Source organism: Cyprinodon variegatus, unplaced genomic scaffold (assembly GCF_000732505.1).
Source record: "Cyprinodon variegatus isolate N-32 unplaced genomic scaffold, C_variegatus-1.0 Scaffold408, whole genome shotgun sequence".
In the NCBI taxonomy this organism is placed as follows: Eukaryota; Metazoa; Chordata; class Actinopteri; order Cyprinodontiformes; family Cyprinodontidae; genus Cyprinodon; species Cyprinodon variegatus.
In genome coordinates, this window is record NW_015150861.1 from 75,552 (window position 1) to 90,155 (window position 14,604).

General features: G+C 40.5%; 1 protein-coding gene across 7 annotated transcripts in view; it reads left to right on the forward strand.

Moving 5' to 3' along the window:
• Positions 1-14,604, forward strand: part of fat3 (FAT atypical cadherin 3) — a 117,787-nt gene that overhangs the window by 43,621 nt on the left and 59,562 nt on the right. For 4 of the 7 annotated variants that reach the window (XM_015387947.1, XM_015387949.1, XM_015387953.1 and 1 more), the window contains exons 5-11: positions 1,173-1,487; positions 1,853-2,063; positions 4,118-4,186; positions 8,921-9,060; positions 9,261-9,536; positions 11,580-11,790; positions 11,875-14,603. In XM_015387947.1, the coding sequence (XP_015243433.1) occupies positions 1,173-1,487; positions 1,853-2,063; positions 4,118-4,186; positions 8,921-9,060; positions 9,261-9,536; positions 11,580-11,790; positions 11,875-14,603 (3,951 nt within the window). The remainder of the gene's footprint in view (positions 1-1,172; positions 1,488-1,852; positions 2,064-4,117; positions 4,187-8,920; positions 9,061-9,260; positions 9,537-11,579; positions 11,791-11,874; position 14,604) is intronic. The other 3 variants (XM_015387950.1, XM_015387952.1, XM_015387954.1) reach the window with 1 other exon arrangement.

Below are 14,604 nucleotides of genomic sequence, written 5' to 3' on the forward strand. Positions count from 1 at the left end.
AAAGTACTCCAGAGTGTTGTTCAGCATGGGGGTGAGTAGAAAATGAAGGCTAATCATGTTTTGGGTGTACTATTCCTTTAAGGCAAAATGTTTTAAATCACTGCAAACGTATTAGTTTTAGGTATAGATAATGATCCATTGGTTATTCCTTGCTGACCGGACTTTCCCTTAAAAAGAAATGTTTGCATGCCAGCCTGACCCCTTTTCCACCAGTACCAACTGGTTCCTTACAGGTCGATTATCTTTTTCGGCTTTTCCAATGGTAATTGTTTTGTGGAACAGTTGGTATTTTTAGTGCAGGCTTGCTTGTTTGTCCCAGTGCTCTGTGTCACATTGAAAACACTACAGTAGAGGAGAGTTGGTCAACGATTGTTGAAGAGTTGGTGATACTAGTCACAGTGTATTTCGATGACAGATGTCTACAACCAAGAAAGCATTTTGTGCTGGTCTTATTGTGTATGAGCTCTATTATAGACATTTTTAGCATCAACAAGTAGAACTGCCTTGAATTTAAAATCCCAAGCCCATTGAGATACTTAATATAATGAAAAATGAATCAAACCGAAGTGAACTGACCCCTACCTGACCTGAATATATTAGGAAATAATGGAAAGGAGGCGTCCGTCCCAATGTCCTGCTTTGCGAATGCAGCTGGCTGCTGTATTTTGACCTCTAAGTTTGAACTAGGGATGAAGCAATTCATCCAATTAATCATGATTAATCAATTATTGAAATAATTATCAACTAATTTAGTAATCGATTAATCTTAACTGGAGTATGGAGACTGTAAAACATACCTTTAGCTGGCAGAGCAACCCCCTTAGAGCAGGAATTATACCTAAATTGAAAAAAAAAAAAAGGAAAAGGAAAAAAAAAAACTACATATATATATATATATAAACATTTTGCATTCAAGATTAAAAATAAAAAATTCATCTGTCAATATGCCATATCCAGAAGTTTTTCTTTCTCCTGGTTTCATTTTGTTAAAACATATTCTTTAATGAACCTTTGGCTATCCAATTATTATTCGATTAATTTATAAAAAAATTAATAGATTAATCGATTAGCAAATTAATTCTTAGTTGCAGCCCTAATTGGAACCCATCGCTAACCAGGACTATGTTTCTACCCTAATAGAAATTGATTTTCTAATATTTTTCCACCCACAGGTGCTGGTTTCAGATGGCGGTCCGAGTCCCAAGAGCACCACGCTGTGGGTAATGGTTTCAGTGCTAGATGAAAATGACAACCGACCAACCTTTCATGAGAAGGTCTACCAGGTCCGACTTCCAGAGAGAGAACGGAGAAAGAAGGCCGAGCCCATCTATCGGGTTTTTGCTTTCGATGAGGATGAAGGGCCCAACAGTGATCTCTCATACAGCATTGTGGATGGCAACGAGGAGGGAAAATTCTTCATAGACTCCAAAACAGCTGTGGTGTCATCGCGCAAGGCCTTTACTGCGGGGAGCTACGACATCCTGACTGTATGAGTCTTCTTTTACCTGTTGCAAAGATGCTACCATTGTGTTTCTCTGGCATTGCTTGAATATCATTTCATTTGAAAAGGAGAGGTGTTTTGAAAGCCTTTGGTCACCAAGTCTGATTTACAAGGAAAAAATACAGAAAAACACTTGGAATCCAGAGGTGGCAACTGGGCTTTTAAGAGTTAATCATAAAATAATTAGAAATTGTGATTAAGGTGGTACAAAGAAAGGTAATTGTAAATGTCAACGCAGCGGTTTATTCACTTGAAGTTATTATCTCAAGTCAAGAGAAAACTGATTTTACATTTTTTATTAACTTTTAGGTTCAACAGAGACATTTTTTTTTTGACATTTTGTGTCTTTAGATCAAAGCATCAGACAATGGCCGTCCCCAAAAGTCATCAACAGCTCGACTTCATATCGAGTGGATCCAGCGACCACCTCCTTCATCTCTTCCATTGCTCTTTGATGAGCCGTTCTATAACTTCACCGTCACAGAGAACGACAAGGTGGCTGAGATTGTGGGTGTGGTGTCTCTACAGCAGAACCCATCTCCAGTTTGGTTTGATATCACAGGTAAGGTCCCCCTGTTGGTGTACAGCTCTAAACAAATGTGCTGCTCTGGTTCAGGAAGCTGGTGGATAACAAACACAACAACCTGCATTATCTTTAATCTTTTAGTTTAAACTTAGAACTGTAAACACTTTTTGTGTATATATACAATGTTTTGCCAGTTCATAATTAACAATAATGAGCTCAGAGTTTGGTTCACACAGATGAAAATAAATTAGTTCCTGTTCATAGTTTAATTTTTTTTAAAAAGATCTAAGTTCACAAACCTATAAATGAAGTAGTTCATATACATTTGGTAAATGAAGCCACAATTCTCCACAATAGAACCTCATATTTCACCCTTTAAATGTGTGATCATAATATATAGAAAGAAATGGAAAGTACTGGATGCAGTCAGGATATACTAGATGTGCAGTGAAGCTTTTTTTTTTGCCGAATTACACAGAACTTCAGAAACATACAGAAAATTTCAGGTTCTGCTGAAAAGATCTGGATCCAAAATGATTTCTTGTTTACTAAATATGTATTCCTGGTAGCTGAAAAAAAAAAATGTTTTCCTTGTCAAACTGACCATTTTAAACAAAATGAAATCCTTCACATGTAGAATAAACATTCTGGATGTCAGGAAATGAACTATAGCTGTTCAAATACCTTAATGATCAGCATTTGTATTATTTTGACTATGTTCAGTTAAGCTGATAAATGTCAAAACAGCCACTTCAAATTGTTAAACATTTCTAGGTACCGGTATAAAAAACTTGATTCTTACTAGTATAATTTGTATTTTTTACTTTCTGAAATTCAGTTTCTGCTGCAAAAATGTTATTCAGAAAATATATTATTACAGTTCAGACCAGGAGTGAGATTTTGATCAGAAAGAATCTAATTTTAGTGGAACAACAAAGAGCTGTGCTTTTAATAAATGTAAAATCAGCCTGCCATAGCCCACTTCAAATAAACCTACGCATTAACTTGAGCAACAATCTTCTCCTACGCCATCTTTCTCTCCTTTGTAGCTGTAGCGCTGTTCCTGTCTTTTAAACGCATTCTCCATTTTTTTTCATTTCTTCATTAAAGTCTCTAGTTCCAGTGGGGTGAAATAGGCGCTTCCTGTTGCCTATTGTCATGGCGACTCTTCAAATCGGGTTTCCGCTGATAATGGCATTTCAAACTTGTTATGCACGTGCTAAACTCTAAGTGGATCTAATAAGAGTTGATTCAACTTATTCATAGCAGCCATTGTGAAACCAAAAACTCAGAGTTCCCGACTTTAGATCAATTTAGAGTTACGGATTTGAATCTGAGTTTATTAAACCTGCTTCGTGAGCGGACCCCTGACGTTATCCAATGAAAAGTGTCATTATCAAATGAATGCGAACGTGTGCTGTGTTTCTTATTCATTATTCTCACAGTGAACGTCACTCTTGTTCACGTTCATTACTTAAAAACTGGTCTGTTCAGTTCAGCTTTCACCAAAAATATTAACTTATTCAGTGAACTAACCATAGATCCTGTATTCTGTATATATATCTAATTTAACTGCAGCTTTAACACTAAGTCAAATTCCTTGTAAGTGCAAACCTACTTGGCAATAAACTTGATTCTGAGTCACAACACTATTTACGTACATAAAAGAGAACACTGCTAATTTAGACCTCACCTCAAGTCCCCAGTTGGATGCTTGATATTTCACAGCACTGGATGTTCATGCAGGAATGTGATCCAAGCATAGGACTGAAATGGTTTTGGGATGTGGAGCAGGCTGGCGTGAGGTGTTTTAAATGAGTCCAAAATTCCCCCTGACGCACACACACACTCACAGACAGATTTGTAATCCAACTCCAAATTGATAGAATTTTCAGACATGTATCTTTGTTCTGGAAATAGCATGAAGTCAAACACACCAAGAAGCTAAAATAAAGAACATTTACCTAAAAAAAAATGTCTATAACCATTAGTTAAAGTTGTTTCTGTCATTACTTCTTTTCCTCAAAAATGCCTGTTCTTCCTGTTTTACCCTCTTTCCTTTTCTGTCTTTGATGCTTCGTGCCTGGAAGGTTCCAGGCCTCTCCGGGAGATGTTCTATCTCTTGCAGAGCACTTGTTTCAAGAACTGTTCCTCAGAAGGTATTCTGTCTGCCTCTTTCATTCCTGAGCACTGCTACCAAAAGGATTCCCTTCATTTCTCCTATAAAAATGGAATGATATTTTTGTTTACCCATACCCACAGTCCACCCTCCCCTCTCATTCTTGTTTTGGTGTGTAAGTGGAATGTACAACAAAGATGCTACAGTTGCATGTTTTTATTTGCTTTATACCTGTATCATGTTTTTATGGCTTTAAGCGTGTGCTGCTTTATTGCAATCCTTAGTTGTGACATTTTATTCTTCGTAGAATGCAAGTGTACTTCTTGATGTATTTATTTTGGCTTCATACGTCACTTGAATTACATATTACCTATTGAACTAATAACCAAACTAATGGGTGTATTAGACTGCTAGACAGTCAAAACACTTCTTAACACGTCCTAACCCCTACGTCCCTCAATCACTACACAGGGCGGGGACTATATAGTGAACTCAGTTTACTGACCGTTAGGACAGATGATCACTGGCCACATAACTCCGCCTTCCCGCACGGTGCATGCGCCATCTCTGTATTTGTTGCCGCTGTCACAACAAATCCCATGATGCTTTGCAAGGAGAACTCTCGCAAGGCATTTTTCACTAGATGTTTGGACACTCATCTAAGATGCCGTAAACACTATATAGTGCCCTATATAGTGATTAGGGCAGATGTTCAGACACAGCCTTGGTTTGGCTAAATTAAGGGCACTGATTGTGGAACTGGTGCACAAATATCAAGTTTAGGTCATGTCAACCAAATCAAAAAAGGGCAAAAAATAGAGATACAGACAGAGATGTGGAGTCATTTTGTCATGATTCTAATTAAGATCTGACCCAAAAGCAGTAAACCAATACAGAAAGACCAGGGAAAAAGTTTAACAGGTTTATTTAGGAGATTGTGAAGAATCCAGTGTTGCTCTGAACACTGCTCAACCGGAACTGAAAGGTGAGGGGAAGACACTGCAGTTAATTCAGCTCAGTGGGAAATTTCATTCTCGAACTTGAAGAGGAGAAGTAAATTGCTGACTCACCTTTCCAGAGAAGTTGTTGACTCTTTGACTCCAGTCTGTGTGCGGTAGTTCCAGTGTTTGTCTGATTAGGTGGAGGAGGGACAGGGTTTACCCAGAATGCGGTTGTCTGTAGATGAACGGAGAAGCTGACTGCTACTCAGATTTCCTGCGGTACTTGAACGGGTCGTAGTGGAGATGAATCCCTTGCTCAGTGTGAAGCTCAAACGATCCTTTGAGGAAAAGTTGATTCAAACCTCCAGTTTAAATCCTCAACTCAGCTTGAAGCTCAGATGATCCTTCCAGGAAGGGAAGGTCAGAAAAATCCAGTTTGCCGGATGACTTCCTGCTGAGAGGCAAAGACAAAAAAACAAGATTAAAACTCTGGTTGACAAGAACTCACTTTGACTCAGCAAAACTCAGCTTGGCTAGAGTACCTAAAACTGGCAAACACTCTGGCGTCGAGGTAGTGGCAGTCAGCAGCTTAAGAACACTCCATTAATGAGGTAACTCACAGCAGAAGTGTAGGGAGGCGGACCAGAAACAGGCGCCTCCTGGTGGAGGAGGGGAGACAAACACAGAAAAAACACATACACAGACAGGAATCCTGACACATTTAAAGAATCAAGTCAAAATTGTCTGCTTTAAGAAAAAGCAACAGAGTAACTTTGACTGGTTTGGTCTCTAATGTTTGATTACACCACATGGGGGTTGTTGCCAACGCAGTACTGGGTGTTATGGAGATTAGAAGTCGACCGTTATTTTTGATGAAATTGTTGACTATACAGATTATTTTGACGCCAGTCTAATCAATTCCTGATATGTACAGCTGATGTTTTTGGCACTGTCCCCCTCTATTAGGCCTAGTTTACACCTAGATAAAGCAATATACGTTTTAGAAAAAATATGCTTGTCTACGTTGATTGGGGGTTGGTTTGTATCTTGTCTCTATATCAGAGCAGCTCTGTTGGGGGTCCAAGCGATGTAACAAAGCTGCAAAGCAATAACTGAGCAGATACAAAGGGTTCAACACATCTACAGGAAATGTGCTTCTTTTTGGACTTAAAGATGCTGTACCTAAATTCTGCACTATTTTCACCATTAGTGACAAGAACAGTTTATTTTGAACTGTAAGCCCCGCCCCTAAACTTCTCCCATTGGGAAAATCCTCCCACTCTGCTTGCAGATGATAAATACACACATCTTGTAATCAAAGTAATAAAAAGATACATATCTTGATGGACTACAGCTAGTTTCGAGTCCACAAGCTGTCAACAAGCTGTCCACCAAGGGTGAGCTGGTCCTGGATTTATACCAGCTTTTATCCTTCTTTGGTCGATCATGCTTTCAGCTCTTTTCCTGTTAAAGGGGAGTTTTTCCTCTCCACTGTCGCTACAAGCATGCTTAGTGTCAGGGATTGCCTTCGAGTCAATGAGTCAATCCAATCAACTGGCTTTCCTTAGATGGAAAACTTTGAATCAATGTAACTGTATGATCTGGTGAACTGTAAAGTGCCTTGAGATTATATGTGTTGGGAATTGTTGTTATATAAATAAACTGAATTGAATGTAATTGAATTGGATTGTCCTCTGTTTTGACCCTTTTAGTCTGTTTTGCAGTATATGCAGCAGCAGCCAGCAGAGGTATCCCAACTTTCCCTCTGTTGGCCGCCATGTTTCTCTGTTTGCCTTGGAGAAAATACCCCTTTTTGGAAAATGCTCTCAATGGCATATAGAAAACCAGAATCTCCACAAAATTAACCCTATTGGCAGAGAAAACCATCACATTGAAGTTAGAGGCTTACATTAATAAAGCCTAGACTCCTGCATATGTACAATCAGTGAGAAATGTATTATATTAAATGAACTCTTCTATACCAGGTAAAAAGCATTTTACTTAGAGATTAAAATAAAATCAGCTCCAGGGCCATTAACGAAACCCACAGCAGGGCCTTTAGCCATAGATTTTGTAATGGAGTCATGCTTCATCCACCATGTTTTTGTCAGCAATGCTCATGCCAACCGCTGTGGGTCAGGACCCCGAGCACATTGTCTCCCTCCCCCTGCAGCATGCATTGCCGCAGGCAACATTAGAAATAGAATGTCCCAAAACAAGTATTGACTAAGCTGCTCTTGAAATTCAAAGATTTGTACAGCTGTAATAACAACACAAGTATCCAGAACAAGAAAAAATGAAGTGAGGGCTTCAGTGGTAATTTTACTCCAGTTCCGGGTCAGTGCTCCAGATCACTTCTATCCAGTCTGACAAAAGCTCATCATACCTCTGGCTTTCTTACAAGTTAAGAGTTCACTTGAAAAATGTGATGGTCAACTGCTCCAAACTAAACTAAGTCCACATTTTTTCTGGTCCAAATGACCTCCCTGGTGCTTCATGGTGCATTCACACCATTTTGGCCATCAAATCGCTTAACCATCGAAACTAGGATGACCAATGCTCCGGTTGTTTATCTAATCTGTTCTGTTGTTGGAAGCTAGAGAGAAGCTTGGCTATATTTAGTAGTTTTAACATGTTTTTAAGCAAAAAAAAGTCCACCTCAAAACGTCCCCTGTGAGTCACTTCCTCAGAATTATGACCCTGCTAAAATATTCTGTTCTTTTGTGGAGCACCACATCCATATAAGAACAATTTTTTGTTCTCCATTCAAATGGCAAATGTATTTTTTACCAAAGAATATAACAATTAGACCTGCAGCAGAGTACACTGATGCCCCTATAAGATCCCCCTTTTACACCTTGTGAACAGCAGCTATTGTGTGGTGAGAAAGAATGGGAGGGTTGAAGCTGACCCCCTCCAATCCACCACATTTCAAGGCACCAAGAGCTTTATAATGAAAGTCTAACCAATTAACTTGCATTTAAAGTACTGAACACTGAGTATGGAGACCTCCAGGGGGTCCAACACTCTTTATGCATGTTGCTGTATATTCTGAAAAAGACTCAAGGTTAAAAGTCCTCGTAGAAATGTGTCACAAAGATGTTTGACATCTGAAAGCATCATGTAAATATTGAAGTGCTGATTTAAGTCATTCAATTTGTGGTTTGACTTATCGTCTAGTTACTGACTTAGAATGAGTAGCACAACGCGGTAATAATTTATAATAATAATTGATCTCACATTGGATAAATTTACCTCTGCATTTAACCCATCCCCTTGGGGAGCAGTGGGCTGCCATTTTGCAGCGCCCAGTGAGTAGTTTGGGGTTAAGGGTCTTGCTCAGGAACCCAGAGTCCAAGCTGTGGGGATCGAACAGGTTAATTGCAACCTTCTCAGAGCACAAGAGCACTGCTCTAACCCACTAGGCCATCACTCCCCCTAAACTTCCCTCTGAACGTTTAAACCACTGGTAGAAAATGCAGACACAGGGTTTTTTCTCCATTCTAAAGCATTGTAACTATTTTAAGCTATTTCCGACATTCTAAATTGAGCTGAATTAAAGCACAGCAATCCTGCAGAGTCAGGAAACGTGTAATGGGTTTGTGTGTGGATCTATGCCTATTCATCTGTTCATCGACATCCCATCACTTCACTGCTGTGGCTTCAGACAGGTTTTAGTCAAAGCTTCCAGTGAAAATAGACTGTTCAATACTGAGAGTTTTACAGGACAGTAAGTCAGCGACAGAATAAGAGAAAATTAGTTCATTTGTATCAAACACATTTTTTTGTGTGTTTTTGATCTTGTGTGCTCTTTTACTCATCCTTCTGAGCAGGTGGAAACAGTGACAGTGTGTTTGAAGTGGGGAAGACTTCGGCTACCATCATCATCGCCAAGCCTCTGGATGCTGAGCACCGCTCCTTCTATAACCTGACAGTGCTGGCCACAGACGGCACCAACACCGCATACACACAGGTGACCTCTTCCTTTTACCATCCATGTTTATAGATTACACTTTTTAATCCTATATTGAATCAATTTCCCAGGTCAAACATCTCTGCTGTGGCTTAGTTTAAAGCCTAATTTATCCCCCTAAAAAAGTGGTTGGGATTTTTAGTCAGAGTGTGTTCATTTAAACTGCCTTCTGTTTTTTCTCTCTCCATTTCTTTCTCCAGGTTTACATTACCGTGCTGGACACCAATGATAATGATCCTGTTTTCTCACAACAAATCTACGAAGTTGTCATTTCGGAAGATACACCACCCGACACCGAAGTGCTCCAAATAAAGGCATCTGACCGGGATGTGCATCACCAGCTCACCTATGCTCTTCACAGCTCCATCGACTCTAGAAGCCTGCGTCTGTTCCACATCCACCCCACCCTGGGCACCATCTCCACAGCTCAGAGGCTAGACCACGAGGCTTGTGCCCAACACATTCTGACTGTCATTGTAAGTCATGCTTTGTTTAAAAATAAGCCAATTCTTTGTGTGAAGTTATACTTAAACCTATTTACCCTAATTAAGCTCTGGTCATTTAACAACTCTGTGCTTGGGCTGCATTAACTTCCTGACTGACTAGATAGCAGATATGTTAAAGCAGCATCTTTAAAGCAATACTTCATTGAAATACTATTAATTATTATCAGCATTATATTAACCAGAAATAAAAATGCAGCCAAATGATGAGAAATCCTACAAAAAATGCTAAATGTTGAATTCATAAGGCTTCTCACCACAGCAGTAGATGATAGAGTTATGCATATAAAGATGTGTTTGCAATTTGGAAATAATTTTTAACAAGTTGACACAAACAACTTGCCCGTTAGTTTTGAGACAGGAGCGTGATCTTAATACTACCTTTATTTGAGAAAAGGGCATTATTGTTATTTAGAAGAGCTTTACATGAATCTAAACATGACATGACCCAATAAAAGAAATGATAAAATAAACCCTAGGAAAATATGATTGCAACTGGAATGAAAGAGAAGATTATGCTTGGGTGAGTAAACATTTTCTGAAAAAACAAAGCCTTCAAGTAAGCTGTATATGGATAAACACAACCATAGTGTAGTCTTTAAATTTTATTTAAAACGGAAATCTTTTAGTTCTCATTCATAGCATGTGTTTCGATGTCTCACTATGGGATACGCCACTTTCCGTATTCCTCAGAACCATTTATCTAATTATGTCAATCCTGATTGGCTAGTGATCAAGATGACTGCCTCACCTACCTACCACGATTCAGCATTATTAAAAAACCTCATCTCGCTTTGAGGCTTATCTCAGAGCAGACTAGCTAAAATGTATTTAGACAAGGAAATATTTTTAGCTAGCTCTCAATTGTTGGGCCTAGCTGGTTAAACTCCATTCTTCCCGCTAGTCATATACTAGCACTCCAGCTAAAATGACCTGTTCTGGGCTGTCATACCAGTCCGCTCAGCCTTTTTCTTCTCCAAATTCGACTAGCTAACTGGCTGAGCTCGGAGGCTCACCTTTGTTAGTGCAGAAATAAAATTTCAAGCAAGGACACACACTAGGTATGCTCGACATGTCTCGGGCTGAAATACACTAGCCTGGCAGTTGATGCCCCGGGTTCATGTACGGACTGTTCCAGCTTCATAATGAGGAGCCTCAGTAAATGGCTAGCACGTCAAGTTGGCCTCTCCGGCTTAGACCCGTATTTGCCATCAAGCAGGATGCCAGGAAGGATTGACAACACCACCACGAGTGCTATGGCCAGCTGGGGTTCCCAAGCGTATTTAGCCGCTACGCTCTTAGCGGTTGGGGACGTCTTAGAGCTAGACTACGAAAATGAAGATGAAGTCATCCCGGAGCTCCTCGCTTCAGAGGATGATGACGAGGATAGAATCTTCATTCCAAGCCCAAAGGCTGCAAAGCCTGATGACCTGCTGGCTCACCAGGAAGGCAAGGGGAGTGCTGCAGAAAATCTTTGGCTCCTTTGGCAGCTACCGTTATGGGGCAGCCGAACCAGACCTCCAATCATTAGTCCAGGAATAAGAAGAGGCTGACCTCTTGCCAGTGATGGAGTTTGGCGTGTCCTCTTCACTACCTCTACACACCCGTCCAAATGTGTGTTTCTTTCCAACCCTCTGCTGCGAGACATTTCCCAAGAGGAAGGACAATGAGGCTAGACGCCCAGGAAAGCTGGATCTATCCCAAGTCACACAGGAATCGAACCTAGAACTTTCTTCCTGCAAGGCAACAGTGCTACCCACTGCAGAGTTTTAGTTTTCATTTTGTTTTGTTTTGAATTACTATAAATACACTAACGTTTTTAAAAGAGTGTTCACACTTTTACTGGGTAGGCTACTGTGTCATAGGCCGCATAAACTAAAATTGAGTTTACTGTTTTAAGTCCAGGCAGTGCTATTGTGGTCACTATAATGTACAGTTTGTTAACTGACAATGGCCAAAGTTTTCTTTCTTTTTTTTGTTAGCTATTAACTCTGTTTTTCTTTTCTTCCTCTCCAGGTCAAGGACCAAGAGTTTCCATACAGAAAAAATCTTGCTCGTGTACTGATAGAGGTGGAAGATATAAATGATCATGCACCCTTTTTCACCAGCCCGCTTTATGAAGGCTCAGTTTATGAATCGGCTGCTGTTGGGTCAGCTGTGGTTCAGGTTACTGCTCTTGACAAAGACAAAGGCAAAAACGCTGAACTACACTACTCTATTGAAGCAGGTAAGCAACGGATGAAAACTCACACCTATAATGTTCTTTTTTAGCTCTTTGTAAAGAGAATGATTTGTATATTTTTTCCAACAGGAAACACTGGAAATGCATTTAACATCGAGCCAGTTCTGGGTATTATTCGTGTTGCACGTCACTTGGATGTATCAAGCATTGGACACTATGTTATTAGTGTCAGAGTGACCGACAGTGGCACTCCTGCCCTGTCTGCTACAACAATAGTTCGCATTGCCGTCACCCTCTCTGACAATTCAGGTCCGAGGTTCCCTCAACCTGAATATCAAACAGAAATCAAAGAGAATGCAATTATTGGGACCTCTGTCACCACAATCAGTGCGGTCAGTCAGTCTACCCTCACTTTTGAGATCAAGCAAGGAAACATAGGGCACGTTTTTCAGATTAATCAATACAGTGGAGTCATCACAACTCAAAAGCCCCTTGACTATGAGAACATAGCTTCGTATACCCTAATAGTGCAAGCTACCAACATGGCTGGTATGGCCTCCAATGCTAGCCTCTTAATTCAGATAGTCGATGAGAATGACAATCCACCCGTGTTCCAACATCTTCACTATCATGGTAGCATTTGCGAGTTAGCACCAATCAATAGTGTGGTCTTGAACTCAGAAAATCTCCCTCTAGTAATCAAAGCCACTGATGCTGACTCTAACCAAAATGCCCTGTTGGTCTACCAGATTGTGGAGGAGACTGCAAAGATGTTCTTCACTGTAGACTCGGTTACTGGGTCAATTAGAACCATTGCTAATCTGGATCATGAGACCTTTTCCGCCTTCCACTTCCATGTTCATGTGAGGGATAGTGGTAGGCCCCAACTAACTGCAGACAGTCCAACTGAGGTGACCATACAAGTGATCGATTCAAACGATTCCCCTCCTGTCTTCAAACAGAGTACCTATGAAACCGTTTTGCTACTTCCTACTTATGCTGGAGTAGAAGTTGTGCAGGTAACAGCTGTAGACCCTGACACAGATGTCCCTACAGATCTGACGTATTCTTTGGCTGATGGAGTGCTGGAGAATTTTTCCATTAAGGCTTCTAGTGGTATTATTGTAGTCAAAAATAGCAACTTCTCCAAAGAGGTTTTCCGCCTTACTGTTAGAGTTTCAGATGGCAAATTCTCAAGCACTGTTTTGGTGACTGTCTTTGTCAAAGAGGCTCTTGATTCCGGTTTAAGTTTTTCCCAAAGGGTCTACACCTCATCTATTAAAGAGAATGTGTCAAATATCACCATAGTCGCTGTCGTCAGCGCTGTGGGAAACCAACTCAACGAGCCTTTGATGCATACCCTACTGAATGCTGGTACAAAATTTGAAATACGTCCGACATCTGGAGTCATCCAAACTACTGGAATACCCTTTAATCGGGAAGAGCAGGACTTCTACGAGCTGATTGTAGAGGCAAGAAGGGAGCATGATCAACAGCGTGTGGCCAGAGTTCTGGTTAAAGTTCAGGTTGAAGACATAAATGATAATGCCCCTGTTTTTGTTGGACTTCCATATTATGCAGCTGTTCAAGTAGAAGCTGAGTCCGGATTTCCAATTTTCAGAGTCTCCGCAGTGGATGGAGACAAAGGTATAAATGGAGAAGTGGTATACTTTCTGAAGGAAGATCATGGCCACTTTAAGATTGACCAGCAGACAGGAACCATTAGCCTCAAAAGGACTTTTGAGTCAGATTTATCTAATAAGGAGTACCAACTAGTGGTAGAGGCCAAAGATTGCGGCGACCCTCCCCTGTCTTCTACCATCACCTTTCCCATCACTGTAGTCAACAAAGCCATGCCTGTCTTTGACAAATCCTTTTACTCTGTGTCTGTGAATGAAGATGTGGGCGTTCACACACCAATCCTCGGCATTAATGCAACTAGTCCTGACGGGCAAAACATTATCTACACCATTGTTGATGGAGATACAGCTCTTCAGTTTGGGATTGGATTTGATACCGGAGTTATAAGTGTAATTAACTCTTTGGACTACGAAGACAAATCGTATTATCGACTAACCATTAGGGCCACAAACTATGTGACTGGCTCCCATGCTGAAGTTGATGTCGATGTTTTGGTCCAAGATATAAATGATAACCCGCCGGTCTTTAAAGAGATGTCCTACAGAATTGTTTTGTCTGAAACTGTTATGATTGGGACTCCAGCCCTTCAAGTCATTGCCACAGACAAGGACTCAGAAAAGAACAATATTGTTAGTTATCAGATATTCTCCAAAGAGCATAACAGCACAGATTATTTTCACATCGATAGCAGCAGCGGATTAATCCTTACAGCACGGATCCTAGACCATGAACTTGTCCCAGAGTATGAATTTATTGTCCGGGCCACGGATAATGGTTTTCCTTCATTATCCACCGAAGTCTCTGTCACAGTTCTGCTAAAAGACATGAATGATAATCCTCCAGTTTTCAACCAGCTGCTTTATGAGGCTTATGTGAGCGAGTTAGCACCTAAAGGACACTTCATAACCTGTGTTCAAGCCTCAGATGCTGACAGCTCCGATTTTGACAAGTTGGTGTACAGCATATTGTCAGGAAATGAAAGGATGGATTTTGTGATGGAAAGAAAATCGGGAATTATCATGCTGTCCAGCCATCGCAAGGAAAGAATGGAACCTACTTACAGCCTCAATGTTTCCGTATCTGATGGAGTTTTTACCAGCACTGCTCAGGTTCATGTTAAAGTCTTTGGGGCCAACCTGCACAATCCTGTGTTTGAGCAGAATATTTTTGAGGCAGACTTAAGAGAGAATTCTCCTGTTGGAACCAATGTAATTCAGG